Source organism: Mus musculus, chromosome 3 (genome assembly GCF_000001635.26).
Source record: "Mus musculus strain C57BL/6J chromosome 3, GRCm38.p6 C57BL/6J".
In the NCBI taxonomy this organism is placed as follows: domain Eukaryota; kingdom Metazoa; phylum Chordata; class Mammalia; order Rodentia; family Muridae; genus Mus; species Mus musculus.
In genome coordinates, this window is record NC_000069.6 from 96,893,982 (window position 1) to 96,909,031 (window position 15,050).

General features: G+C 42.0%; 1 protein-coding gene across 3 annotated transcripts in view; it reads right to left on the bottom strand.

Moving 5' to 3' along the window:
* The window catches only part of Gpr89 (G protein-coupled receptor 89), a 37,049-nt gene extending 25,684 nt beyond the window's left edge, over positions 1-11,365 (bottom strand). Inside the window, exons 1-3 of one of the 3 annotated variants that reach the window (XR_375569.4) lie at positions 11,201-11,365; positions 4,511-4,570; positions 3,352-3,455 (exon numbers count right to left, since the gene is read on the bottom strand). Coding sequence is in view for 1 of the 3 variants with exons in the window: in NM_026229.4 (NP_080505.1) it covers positions 3,352-3,455; positions 4,511-4,570; positions 11,201-11,242 (206 nt within the window). In the remaining 2 variants the exon portion in view is untranslated. The remainder of the gene's footprint in view (positions 1-3,351; positions 3,456-4,510; positions 4,571-11,200) is intronic. The other 2 variants (XM_017319696.2, NM_026229.4) reach the window with 2 other exon arrangements.
* Between the last annotated feature and the right edge of the window lie 3,685 nt (positions 11,366-15,050).

Here is a 15,050-nt window from a genome sequence, read left to right on the forward strand (position 1 = left end):
AGAAAAGCAAAACCAGCATTTTATATATGAGTTTCTGAATAGTACATAAGCACCTTGATCTGAGATTGTCATTAAAAAAAAGACTGTTAGTGTTTCAGCCATGCTCACAGGCAGTATGGATAACATACACATACTCTAAAAGTAATAGTAACAACAACAACAACAACAACAGAATTTAAGGAAAGTTTAACCCAACGACAACAATAATAACAATAATAATAGGATTAAAGGCAAGTTTAGTCCTGCACACCTATATTTCTAGGACTTGGCGGTAGAGTCATGAGTATTACAGGGACAGCCTTTGTCACATACTAAGCATGAGGCCATCCTGGGCTACATGACATCTTGTCTCAAAACCAAAGCAAAACAGGGCTTGTGAGATGGTTCGGTGTAAGGTCACTTGCTGCCAAGCCTGATGACATAAATCCTGGGACCTGCATGATGGAAGGAGAGAAGTGACTTCTGAAAGTTGTCCTCTTACCTCCATTCATGCAGGGACCTCTATGTGCCTCTCCCCAATAAATAAATAAATGTAATAAAAATTAAAATAAAAAAGAATCAAAGGAAAACAAATGTTAATAGCAATTCTGAGCAATAAAGACTCGGAAACTCATTTGTAGCTTGATCTTAACATCTGACATGCACAACTTTCACTAACATTTATAAAATACATCTTTTTCTGTTAAACTTTATACAGGGCAAAGTGACACATAGCTTTAATCCCAGTATCCAGGAAGCAGAGGCAGGTAGATCTCTCTGAGTTTGAGGCCAGCCTAGTTTATACAATAAGTCCCAAGCCAGCCAGGGCTACATAGTGAGACGCTATCTCAATAAGTAAATAAGTAAAAAAAAAACCCACAAAAATTAAAAAATGTAGCACTTTTGCTTTTTGGAGAAACAATTGATCCATATGAAGTGTATAATCCAATGGTCTTTCATTATTTTAGGCATTTTCAAGACCCCATAGAGACTCTGTACCCACTACCAGTCACTTTCCATTGTTCCCCATCTCCCCAGTCCAAGGAAACCACCTAAGTCAATAACTGAAGTACTTCTGTGTCTGTGGACTTGCATCTCTGGACAGTTCCTATGAATGGAGCGCTATCTTGAGTGGCCTACGGTTGTGATTAGCTGTTTTCACTTAGCATAGGGCTTGCAAGGTTCATCCATGTTACAGTTTCTATCCATAGTCCATCCTTTTATGGTTGAGTAACATCACCCCATTATTCATCGATTCAGCAGCCAATACACATTTGGTTGTTTCAACCGTAAACTATTATAAATAGTGTATAAGCAATGATGCTATGAACAGCTGTGTCGTGTGACATCATCTGTGTCGTGTAACATGGCCATGCTTTACTTCTCCTCACAGAGACGGGATGGAATGGCCGAGTCTGTATTTTTCCCTGTGCGCTGCCTCTGTGTGCTGCACACTGCCCCAGCAGTATGTGAGAGTCCAGCATTATTTGGCTCTAACACCACTTGCTGCTTTCTGGCTTTTGGTTATCACCATGGTGGAAATACCATGGCACTGTGGTTTCGACTGGTGCTTCTTTGATGGTTAGTGACAGTGACCATCTTTTCATGTTCTTATTGGCTACCTGTCTATCATCTTTGGACAAATGCTCAGTCAGACCGGCTATCTACTTTTTATCCTTTGTTCTCCTCTTTCCCTTTAGTGGAACTCGGGACTGAACCTAGAGCCTCAAGCATGTTACTCTAAAGGGAACTGTATTTTATGACCTTTGTACACTTTTTAACTGTGTTGTTTTTACCACTGAATTGTAAGATTTCTTTGTATGTCTCAGAAAGAAATTCCTTATTAGATAGGTGGTTTGAAATAATCTCCTGCTCCTGGGAGAGCTATTCATATCCAATAGTGTCCTTGCAAGTTACTGAATTTAAACTCAGGCCTTGTTACATAAAAAAATAGATAAATGGTTGGGTGGCCTATGAGGATGTAGAAAATACAGGATAAGCAACTAAACTTAGGAAATAAGGAAAAAGAATGATACTGGTAAGAGGCAGATAGTCCTCATGATGGCTAGGCTAGTCCTGATGGTTGTTATAAAACAGGAGTTCTGGACACTTGCTATGGATGGGAAGCAAATTTAGCTCTAAATTATCTAATAATCTATTTTAAATGGATGATTTGATCACACAGATAAATCATAGTGTCTGTAAAAAAAAAGGGTCAAATTGGTCATAATTACAAAAATTTATTACTCAGATAATGAATTCCCCCCCCCCCCAAAGAGTTATAGGATTCACTTAACGATGTCCTGGATGATAATATCCTTCCCCCCAAAACCTGTATGGGTTACAGAGGACCGTCCTCACTGTTCCCTTATTACAGATGGACAAAGAACTCATAAGTAACAATGAGCCTCTAGGGGGCCAAAATCACTAAGTAGAGATGTTTGTTTGCGTTGGCAGCTTTTGCTCTCTGATCAACCCAGTCAGAACATCTAGAAGGCAAAGGATCCGCACACAGTCTTTAGCCGGCTTCCCGAACACGCTTGGAGGCAATAGGTCTGACCCAAGTATACTTGTACTGACAATAAAAGATCAGTCACAGGCTGGAGAGATGCTCAGTGGCTACGAGCATTTATTGCTCTTACAGAGGACCCTGTTCTATTTCCAGCACCCACCTGGCAGCTCACAAATGTCTGTGACTCCAGTGTCATAGGATCTGATGCCCTCTTCTGGCTAACTTGGTAACAGGACACTTACAAGCATGCAGGTAGAACACTTACACATGTAAGAAAAGCTGATCACATGTTTGAGCCGAACTTTTGAGCTGAAGATAAAGTGATGTTCTCTTGGGAAAAAAAAAGGCATCCAAACAATACCCCGCATCTGAATCGAATACTATATACTTTACTACTAAGGACTACTCATATTCAGAACCAAGTTTCTCTTTTGAAAACTATTTTGAAACCCAGTCACAAAAGAACACACATGATATGCACTCACTGATAAGTGGATATTAACCCAGAAGCTTGGAATACCCAAGATACAATTCACAAACCACATGAAACTCAAGAAAAAGGAAGACCATAGTGTGGTCTTTGAGCCATCTTAGAAGGGGAAACAAAGCACCCATGGAAGGAGTTACAGAGACAAAGTGTGGAGCAGAGACTGAAGAAATGACCATCCAGAGACTGCCCGACCTGGGGATCCATCCCATATACAATCACCAAACCCAGACACTGTTGTGGATACCAACAAGTGCTTGCTGACAGGAGCCTGATAGCTGTCTCCTGAGAGGCTCTGCCAGTGCCTGACCTCTCCAGTGTCAATGAGAAGCAGCACACACACTTCCCGGAATGATGCAGGACTTGCACTTACCTGCTGTTCAGAACTCCCAAGATCTCAAAGATGATAAGCTCAAACATGGTGCATGAAAATGCAAAGGTCACGGAGAAGATCACCTGCACCACATACTGACGCACCTGTTAAAGCCACATGCACAAGTCAGTCACGGCATTGCTAGAAATCCTTAACTGAGAATCTTCTTTTGATAAGTCAGAAAACCTGTGTTGACCTCCCCAGTCTTTGAAGAGGAACTTGGGTTAAATTATGGAAGTGGGCAGCACTTTCGAATCATGGCTGCCTCTTTCCTGAATCTTCTTGTGGTTGGGGAATTTAAAGCACAAGAGGATGAAATGACAGGGCCATATGTAGCACTAAATTCCCGATGTCAGGGATTAAAAGACAACAGATCTGTATGCATGCTTAATGTTAAAAGGAGTTCTTCAACACTGCAGAGCTTGCATCAGCTCTGGAACTTTCCTGAGATGCCTAACAGTATTGAGCAGAACAGAATCTCTATCTATAATTGTGGGCTCTTCCAGACAGCTCTCCAAACTCCTAGGGAGGTTTACTGTAGAACATCTTAGAAACGCCCCAAAGTGCCTGGTAACTAAACAGTGAAAATTATATTAGAAAATGTCCAGTATAAGATATGGTTCTGTTCTAAATCCAAGACTTTAAATAAGAACCAGACTAGCTTTCGGATTTGGGTATTAACTTAAATTTGAAGGCTGGCAATTGTGATTGAAATGGACACTTCTGAAGCATTAGAAATTAAATTTCATCCTGCAATTGGTGAATGGTCCCAACACGACTAAGGAATGGCCTTCCTTGCTCTTAGCCATGTGATTGCTTTTAAGTCACCTAAACTAGTATGGCCTGGTGGTACGTGCCTATAACGCCATCACTTGGGAGGTTGTAGCAGGAGGACTGCTATGAGTTAGTGGCCAGCCTGAGCTATATAGCAAGTTCCAGGCCAGCCTGAGTTACACAGCAAGATCTTGTCTCAAAAATCCATGCTAGTAGTTAGTAACAGACAGAGAAATCAGCCTACTAGTGAACCCTGAACACCATGTGCAGTTTCATGACTGCACACCCTTGACTGGTGCAGGTTTTCTATGTGAGAAAGTGAACACATTTTTTTTTTTAAAACGAAACCATTTTTCTTATTCCATTCTAAATGGTTTCTTCTCACCTCATAGTCCTTAAACAACTGGCGCATGAAGAAAAGCCATCCGAATCCAAAAAACAGTATCTAGGGTAGAAGAAAGATAAAATGTCAAGATACATCTTCTTTTGACAAATGCCTTATAGAAACTTTTATGATAAAATGTCTGCTAACTAGACAGCTATTTTTAGAGATTAAAAATGAGATCCACTTTTATCATTGGAAAAAGACGCTTACACGCTCTTAGAATTTTTAAATTATGCATTACATAGAATGAGTTTTAAGGCAGACAAAAAATGGAAATACATATATTTTCCCATAATGTTATGAAGCCAGTTTATAGTTGTTTGTGGTTCCAAATAAATTTTAAAACAGTGTTTTAGTATTTCTGTGAAGAATGAGATGGGGACTTTTGATTGGGATGGCACGAATCTCTCAATAGCTTCTGGCAGAATTGCCATTTTCACAGTGTTAATTCTACCGATCTGCCTTTCTATTTTCTGGTGTCTTTGTCAATGTCTTTCTTCAGAGACTTAAGGCTGTTGTTGCAGAGGGCTTTCACTTCCTTGGTTAGATATTCCTGGGTACCGTATCTTCTTTAAAAGCTACTGTGAGTGCAAGGCTGTCTGTGCCCTCTCTCAGGGCATCTGCTGTTCATATATAGAGAAGTTATTGATTTGTACAAGTTGGTTTTATATCTTGCTGCTGTGCTGAAATATTAATAATTTCTAGAGTTCTCTGGTGGACTTTCTTAAGTATAATATGTTCTCTGCAGATAGAAATAGTTTGACTTCTTCTTTTCCTAATTGTATCCCTTTAATTTTCTTCTCTTGCCTTATTGCTCCAACTAATACTTCTAGAACTATATCGAAAAGAGTGGGGATGGTGGGCAGTCCTATCTCCCTCCTGATTTTTAGTGGGACTGCTTCACATTTTTCTCCATTCAAAGTGAAGGGGACGATTGTCAAAAATGGGCTTTAGTTGGGAAGAGGTCAACACAGGAGAGGGAGGGAAGAGGGATAAACTGCACTAGGGATGTTTGACAAAGCCCTAAGGAAACACTATCTGATAATTACCTAATATTACATAGAACACATATAAGTGTATCCATCTACCCACTCATGCATCCACCCATCTATCCATGCATCCATCTACCCATCCATTTATGTAAAATGTAGTTATGGCACTTTGGCTAACAATATTCCCCACAAGAGCCATAGACCATCTAACAAACCTAGTAGCAGGCATGAGAAACCTTTTTTAAGCTGCAGGTCAGGAAAGCCCAGAAGACTCCCAAAATAATTCAGGCTATCGTTGTTGCCCTTGATAACCTCCCTCAGAGGCTGGAGGTAAATCTACATTACTGAAGAACCATGTACTTTGGAGGCAGGACTTGGAAGATCTGAGCTGGATCTGATCTGAAAACTTCATCTCTGAGGTAACTTTTATAGTACCATAAGTACTACATAAACTGCCAAGGGAGAAAAGCAATCAATAGTCCTACCCAGCTGAGATGCCTATGAACTGCAACAATGACCAACATGGCAAGATATCCCTAAAGTACAATAGTGGCACTCATATCTTGATGGTAAGCAACAGCTGTCTGATTGGACTGGAGCCTCCTACTCAAGAGGAGGGAAATCAAGGCTGGTATGGTAAGCCCAGCCAACCACCTGGGGCTAGTAACTCATGATCTTAGAGGAAACCCTGCTACCAGCACTTTACTAGACCAATAAAATTAATTCCTAACTGCACTCTAAAAACGTATTATCCCCACAGATCAGCACAGCTCTCTTCCACGCGAAAAGAAGCTCCTCTTTAAAGAAGATGGAGAGCATCACAGAAAACCACGCCTGGTCAATACAGACCACACTGATGGGCGCCTGGCCCTGCTGGATGCACTAGTGTTTTTCATGTCAGCTTTCTTAACTTCTCCATTTTTCAGCCTAGTCTATAGAAAGCAGTTGCCATCTTGCTGCAAAGACAAGATCAAAGGCTATTACATTTGACAGCTTCTATACAAGCTGGTGTCAGAGACAAGCCCATTCCAGCTGACAACATGGCTTTTTCAAAAGGATATACCTCCCCCTCCCTCTCTCTCCTTCCTGTATTGTCTAGGGTATTTATAAATAAAATCTTTTTGTGCCCTCCCTAGTGACTGTAACAGGTCAGCACTAACTACCCACTTGTGCCCTTCCTGCCAACCAAACATTTACTTAAGACACAACCTCTCTGGTTCTGCAGACACATGTTCTTTCATACTGAATTGCCTGTGGCCCTTGACAGAACTTCTCTCAAGTCCTCTCCCCTAATAGCTCCACAGATCTTAATGCATGCATTGCTCCCTCTGGAAGCCTTTCTCTAACCCCCTTCCCTCCCCCGCCAACCCCCCCCTAAAGATAAGGCGTTCTTTTTGTATAATCCCATTCTCCTTTCCTTCTCCAAGGCACTGATCACAGAGTTCTGAAATGCCTAATGAAATACAAGCTGTCAAGATAAAGACCTTGTTTGGTTGGTCACTCTTTGTAAATACTCCCTGTAAAAATGTCTGTAGTATCTCCATGTGTGATACTAGCCACTAGAAAATTCAAAGATGAGTAAGACAGTCATCACCCCCAAAGAGCTTACAGTACAGTGGTGAAGACACTAAATAAATAATGTAATCTCGATGAGCAATGGAGGGACATGAGCCTGATACTGTAAGACATATGATGGAGATCAAATCCATCTCTATAGGGCTGCCAGGATTTCTGGAGATGATACCTAAGATGCATTTTTCTACAGAGATTCCAAAGGTTTTAACCATTAAAATATCAAAGTTCTCTTAAAGAATGAATAAAAGTCAGATAAGTAAAAGGCAAAGGTGGTGGGGACAGGAGAGTGGGGCTCTCGAGACAGCAAAGAACAGGAAGAAAGGCAGGTGGATAAGGTGTTGGCACACACTGGCAATTGCATAGCTGGGCGGTCCAGAAGACACTGTTTATTAAGGAGAGTTTGAAAGCAAGAACAGGGAGGAGAAGCAGTAACCAGTTACCCAGAGCCCAGCCACCACCCAAGGAGCTTTAACTATTCTGGAAAAATGAGGGTCACTGAGGCCGGAAATGACACAGTGAGATCTGTTTCATATAACAACTACAGTGGCTTGTGGGGCTATAGGAGGTCTTTGGAGGAACTCACGTGAGGATGACAAAACCCTGAGTTAACTGGTACAGAACTCTGAGTAACTCCTACAGAAGAGGAGGCCACAGGTAACTGTTTTAGAAGGTAAAATCAGCAGATGTCAAGGATGACAAGATCCAACAAAAATGGGACCTTAGGCAAGAGAAACAAACAGGAATTGCGTTTGTATGATGAGATAGAGAATGGGAGGAGAAAGAGAGAGAGAGAAAGAGAGAGAGAGAGAGAGCGTGAGAGCGAGCAAGCAGCTTTAATGTGTTATCAGGTACTCATGACTGGCAGCCATGAAGAAAGGTGTCAAGTTGGGCACTTAGGAATGGGAGAGGTATGTATGGTCAGATGTGTAACTTAATGAAAATCAATACCCAAACAAAACAAAAAAACAATCAAGATAAAAAGGATGGAATCTCAGACAAGAAATAAGAAGTTTGGATGATGATATAGATATAGAATGGGGACACAGGGGCAGATATATAGCTTTAATGAGTTCTCACATGCTCCACTGACAAAGCCTGAAAGGGCTTTTAAATCCTGCGCAGATGAACAAGCAAGTACAGTTGGTGTGGTTATCTGAGCCAGCAGTGGGGCTGCTCAGGAGGCAAAGCAGGAGGGTCCCGAGCCCAGAAATCTGAGGTCAGCTTTGAGCAACATACTGAGACCTTCTCTTAAAAAATAAAAGAAAGGAAGGAAGAAAGGAAGAAATTGGAGTATTTATTATATCAGGATAAATATGAACTCTTGCAACACTATAAAGGAAAAAGCAACTTCAAAATCTTTTCAAATATACTGGAACCTGCATGACTTTTTTTTTTTTTTTTTTTTTTTTTTTTAAAGTGAACAGTTTTACAACTGTGCAGAGCAGACCCTTGACCTTGCGCTCAGTGTACTGCGGGGACTTATGAGTGGACTCTGGAACTGATAAAACGTAACAGCTGAACACAGCTCAGCACAGGTGGATGACAGTTGCTTTTATGAAATGACTTCAAGGTTGGAAGGGTAGATTAAAAAAAAAAGACAATGGTTGGCAGAACAGTTAGCAAGAATTAACTGGGAAAGACACCTCTCTTGGGATTTACTCATGCTTCTATCCATTAGCCAATACTTCTTAGTGATTACTGTGTGCCAAGTGCTGGAGGTAGATTGGTGACTGCTGCTCTCAAAGGGCAGATAACTTATGAAAGAGATAACGAGTAACTATAAGACAGTATGGCAGCCCAGAAGGGACATGAGTGAAGGGCATTATGGTGACATGAAGAGAAACACTGGTCTAACTTGGTTCAGAAGTATTTGGATATCCAAGCTGAAATGTGAAGGCTGAACAGCAATCAGCTGGCCAGGAGGGAGAGGGGCAGGTATGAGGGGGAGAATTCCATAAAAAGACACTGTGGAAATCTGGAGGCACGATGGCACAGCCAGGTTAAGAAACTAAAAGAAGTTTAGGAAGTCTATACAGTATAAAAAACAAAATGAGAACATGGTGAGTGAGACACAAGGCTAAATAGCCAAAAGTCAGGGTCCTATCGTAAGCCGCTATATATGACATGTTAAGGACTTTGTGCTTTATTCTGTGGCATGAACAAAAATGTCAGAGGTAATAAGTTTTATAAAGTTTAATTTCTTTTATTATTTGTGTGCTTGCACATGCGCTTGCAAGTAGAAGGCAGGGGTCAATTTTTGGGAGTTAGTTCTCTCCTTCCATTCTGAGCACCAAGATCTAACTCAGGTTTCAGGCTTGGGCAGCAAGTGCCTTTATCCGCTCAGTCATCTCATTGGCCTGAGGTGAGAGTCTCTGATATGAAGTTTCTGATTTCATACCACATAAACCTTCCAGTTCATATGGAACAGGAAAAATGGTGCATGCATTGCTTTCCTGTTAACCACATTTCCCTAAGGCCTTACTTGGCCTCCACTCTGCCACCAAATGGGTCAGATGCTAGGGAATACAAGAGAGAGTAAGAAAGATACTATCTTGGATTTCATGGGGAAGGAAAATAAAACATACATGAGAAAGAAAGTGGCTGGAATGAAAGGCCCCTTTGGTTATTGATAGGGGACAAGTTACGCCTCCCTGTGGTGACATTTTCATTTAATTAACACCTCAATGATGGCAAAGTAGCCCCAAAACATATAAAGACAGGGAACATTTGACGCAAAGGATTGTTTGGGTTTTAGATTTCAGCACTTTGGTTGGTTAAATTTAATATTTCATGTGGATATATTTGTAAAAGTTAAAGATTATAAATTTAAGGCATAAAAGTTTAGAAAGCCATATTCTTGGGAACTTTTGAATTATGTTCATGTTAATCTCACAGGTGAAAGTGCATGGAAATTTTCTAATTATACTCTTATTTTTGTACTCTTTAACAAGCTGGGAATGGACATTTATATTTACCTGTGGGGGGAAAAACTCTTAAAACTTAAATGTTTTTTTTTTTCTTGAATTGGTAGTAAGGCTGAAAGCCACTCTGTGTCATTATCAAGGACAACAGGGGAGGCGCAGAGAGATTTGAAGCAGAAGGCAGAGTGTCCAGAGTTTTGTGTATTTACAGATTTGAACACTATGCTAGCAACAAAAGCAGTCAAATGTACTTGAAAGGTATTAATTTTGAAAAGGGAAAAATGGTTACTGTATTAGAGTGGTGAAATGGGTTGGCTTTTTCTTGTTTTACATTTTCTTAAGTGTTGTTACCGACGTTTTCAAGAGGTGAGGGCAATGCTCTGCTGAGGGAAGCATTGGGATGCAGCTGCACAAACCCTAAATTCAAGGATGTACCTCACTTACGTCCCTCAGGGGAACTGTTTCTTTCCCTTGCCATTTGGATGCGATGAAGAGAAAAAAAAATCTTTTACTGGAAAGATGCGGGGTGAGAGCGATAATGCAAGCAAAGAAGCGTCTGCAGTTGCTTAGTGAGTGCTTGCATTTGAAAGTGGGTACATGGCTATGCACATAAATACATACATGATATCAGGGCTATCATAAACACTTGGGGTGGGGTGGGAGGAAACCCTGGAGAGACACGACTGATGGGAAAAGCAAGAGGCTCACTAGACGAAGCGAGCAGAACTTGCCAGTGGTTTATACTTCTTCGGTTTTGTTTAACGGTAGATAGAGGTGGCCAAGTGAGAAGAAAACGTGGGTCGACCGCGACCCGCAAAGAGTGAACAGCAACCAGAGAACGAAAGATGAGGTGTCACTGCACAAAGGAAAGCTCAGACTTGGACCTCGCGGAGGCAAACGTGTCAGCACCCGGATCCTGCAAAGCCCATACCCGTCCCGGTCCTCAGCCCTGGTAGGCACGCTGCCGTGGGCCTCCCGCCGGGAGCCAAGCTTCTCCAGGCTCCGTGGTCCGCGGAGCTGCCCGGAAGCCTCGGGGCGCCGTGGGTACTGACCCCCGCATGGCACCGGCTCAGCGCTGGGGCCAGCCAGGCCCTCCCCAGAGTCTGGGGACGCACGCTAGGTGAGTGACAGCACCACACGTCAGCCTTCGCCACCCGGGCAAGGGAGCGGGCTGAGCAAATCCAGGTTCTCCCAAGGCTCACCTGGGAGGTGATCATGATGCTGGAGTCGATCAGGAAGCTCATGGCGAAGCCTCGGGAGGCCCATGCCCAGCTGTCTACCCCTCAGAGAAGCCGCGGCTTAAGACCTGTCCACCTGCTGTGGTAGGCGGCCTGGCCTGGCGCGTGCTTACGTCATCAAGATGCGCCCTAGCCAGCCAATCAGCGGCCGCATTCTCCGTTTGCCTGGAAGGTGAGGGTGGGCAGGGCTGGAAGCCGCTGGGTAGACTCAAAGCAGATGTGTTTCTTCTTAGTAGGCACAAGGAGGTGAGGAGAGGTAACATTTGCTTTAAGTGGCACTGCCATTAAATATAATGAAATTATTTTTATATTTTTCATAGCTAGAAACACTGGGGTGAGAGTTGTGCGAGGTCCTCAGTGACATTCCCAACACGGCAGAAAGTAAAAATAAGTTAACATAGCGAGTGAGGCTTTAAGTCAAGTAGTGTGTTGCAGATGTTACAGATTTTACTTGGTTTAAAAAGCAGTGTGACATCTATAAGCGAAAGGATGGTGGACAGGAACGTAAGAGTCTTCTCAAACATAGCTAAGTAAATTTCTGATATGATAACGTCAAAAGCACACGGCTTATAAGAGTGTGCACTCATTGGACTCTAATGAGACCGCCATTATAGTTGGCGCTTTAGGGTGTGGAGTATTAGGCCAAAGGACGAGAAATTACATGAAGACAGATTTTAATTCAAAATAATAATTACGTAGGAGTCTTAAAGGTGGGCTATGTTAGAAAGTAGTTTCCCCCTTCCCAACACAGTCTGAGTGGCTGTGGCTCAACTACAAAGTGAATTATAATTCCTTCCATTAGATACTCCATTTATGAAGGCTTAATATACTACAATGGGACTTAGACTTTTCCCACTAGAACCCTAGCTAGTCTTATTGTAAAGACTAGTTACAGTCAAGGCTTGTAAGGGTGCAAGTGTATGTTGCAGGGGATGCTGGTATCTAGAAAGTGAGTGCTCAGATTATAATATAAATAAACAAGAACATTCCCCCAGGTTGCCACACATAAAGAAAGACCCCTGTTCCTTTGATCTGAAGCCTGTCTTACCAAGCAGCCTGTCCTAGTTAGGGCTACTATTGCTGTGTTGAAACACCATGACCGAAAACAAGTTGGGGAGAAAAGGGTTTATTTCAGCCTACACTTTCACACTGTAGTTCCCTTTTGAGGGAAGTCATGACAGGAACTCAAACAGGGCAGGGATCCTGAGGCAGGAGCTGATGCAGAGGCAATGGGTGTGTGTGTGTGTGTGTGTGTGTGTGTGTGTGTGTGTGTGTTGCTTACTGGCTTACTTGTGGCTTGCTCAGCCTGCTTCATATGTGTATAACTCAGACATGGCAACACCCACAATAGACTGGGCCTTCTATCACCAATCACTAATTAAGAAAATGCTCTACAATTTTGCTTCCAGTCCAATCTTATGGAGGCATTTTTCTCAATTGAGTTTCCTTCTTCTTAGATAACTTTAGGTTGTGTCAAATTGACATAAAACCAGATAGCACACAGCACAAACTACATATCAAATACCAAATACCTGTACCAGAGTGCCAGGGAGCTGTGGAGGCTGCCTTACCATGAGAGTCTCTTAAATCACAGAACTCTGTGTTCCTGGTCCCATCTCTCAGGGAAGCAGATAGCTGCCTACAATGTGGCACTCAACTGTCATTCAAAGCTGTGGGATAGTGGAGGACACTGGGAAATTGTACTTGTATAATTATTATGCCTAACTAATTTGATCTATAGGATTTGTGAACTTAAGTAAGCACACACAGAGATGAAATTTAAAATTGAATATGTAAGTTGGGATTGATACGTGAAAGCAACACTAGGGATTGTTCTGAACCTCTGGTCACCTATCCTCTGTGCCTGCGTGGAACAGAAAGTGCTTCTTGCTCTAAGACTAACCACCTTTCTAGGAAGGTGGATGTCGGCTTGGCATTCACTCATTTTAGATAAGTACCTACCTTATCGTGGCGTGGGATTTAACATCACGACTTTGGCTAGACAGTCAGACAGGAGTGCAATACTGGTGTATTTTGAAGTCTGAGATACTCGGTATTGGGTATCCTGATATGTATCCACATATGTATGTGTGCTCACATGTTCATGTAGAGACCACAGGTGAACACTGAGTGCCTTCCTGCACCTTCCTTCAATGTCCTTTGTCTTATGCTTTGACAGCATCTTCTAGTGAACCTGGAGTTTGCTGATTTGGATAGACTCGCTGCCCAGCAAGTCCCAGAGATCCTTCTGTCTCCATTTCTTTAGCATTGGGATTACAGTTATGTGCGGCCCTGCTTGGCATTCTTACCAGAATTCAGGGGACCTGAACCCTATTTTGCATGCTGTCATGGCAAGTAGTTTATTGCCCAGTCATCTGCCTAGTTTCTAGATGTACATAGTTGATTTTTTAATGGTTTTTCTATCAGACAGTATATCATACACTTACATGATAAAAGAATTTCTTTTTATTGTTAATGCATGTCTGTGCATATATGCACATGTATGTGCACTTGTATGTGTATAGAAAATGTTTCTCATTGGCCTGGAGCTTACCAATTAGACTAGACTGGCAGGCTAGTGAGCCTGGGGGAATCTTCCTGTCTCACATCTCAGCACTGAGATTACAGGTGTGCCTCAGCAAGGCAGGACCTCTCCAACTCTGTATAGTAAAGAAGATGAACCACAAGTAATATTTATCCAAACTTTCAACTTTCTCTAAGCAAGGGACTTTTAATGTATGTGTTCCAAAATCCTGGACACACACTAAGCTCCTTCAGCTAGCTTCTCTGACAGTTGGGTTGAGGCTGGTGAACTGTCGGGGAGAAGCCAGCCATTTATCCTGACAGTTGATTCCCGGAAAATCTAATGCCGCTTTTGAGGGGACTTGGGGAGAGCAGCAGTTTCTTCTGCTGACTCTCCTCTTTCAATTAAATTCTCTCTTGGTCTTCAGTAACCTGGAGTGCTTGGTAAACTGAGTTCCCAGGCTATTCGAGGACCATTTAAAGAAAAGAAAAGAATAGAAAGGAAAAGAAAAGGAAAGAAAGAAAAAAGGAAAGTAAGTTTGAAGTGTTTGTGCTCTTGAAAAGCTGTAGCTGTGGAGGATCAGAGTCCTTAGATTTTGTGGCTTGGTCTGAAAGTCCAAGAATTAAAACGTTGACTTAATATTTCACCACATTTTCATTAATTTAAATCTGTAAGTAATATTCATGTTTTCTGTGTGTTTTTTCTGAGGGAGTGTGATAAAATTTCTTAGAGCTACTGCTTTTCTGTTCATATTTCTGAAGGCTTCCTAATTTGATCCCATGTTTTTAAAAGTGCAAATGATGCATACTATCTTTACATCAGTGACGATTAGCCTTTGTTGTTATGGTCCTGGCCTATTATTTTGTGTCTTTTGTTTATTTGGTATTCAGATTCTGGGTCTTGATTTTCATTTCCCCTTAGATCTTTAGAAGGCACAGTATTTGCTTTAAAGTAGCACGTGAGAAGGAGACGGGGTCCTTCTGCTTTCTCATGTTTGCCCTTCCCATTAATTCCTCCAGTCACAGTTCCTAAGTCTATGTTCATATAATCAAGGACTTTAAACCTTTAAAAGTATGTATTAAGAATTAGCATATAAGCCAGGTGGTGGTGGTGCACGCCTTTAATCCCAGCACTCGGGAGGCAGAGGCAGGCGGATTTCTGAGTTTGAGGCCAGCCTGGTCTACAAAGTGAGTTCCAGGACAGCCAGGGCTATACAGAGAAACCCTGTCTTGAAAAACAAACAAACAAACAAGCAAACAAACAAACAAACAAAGAACTAGCGTATAAGGG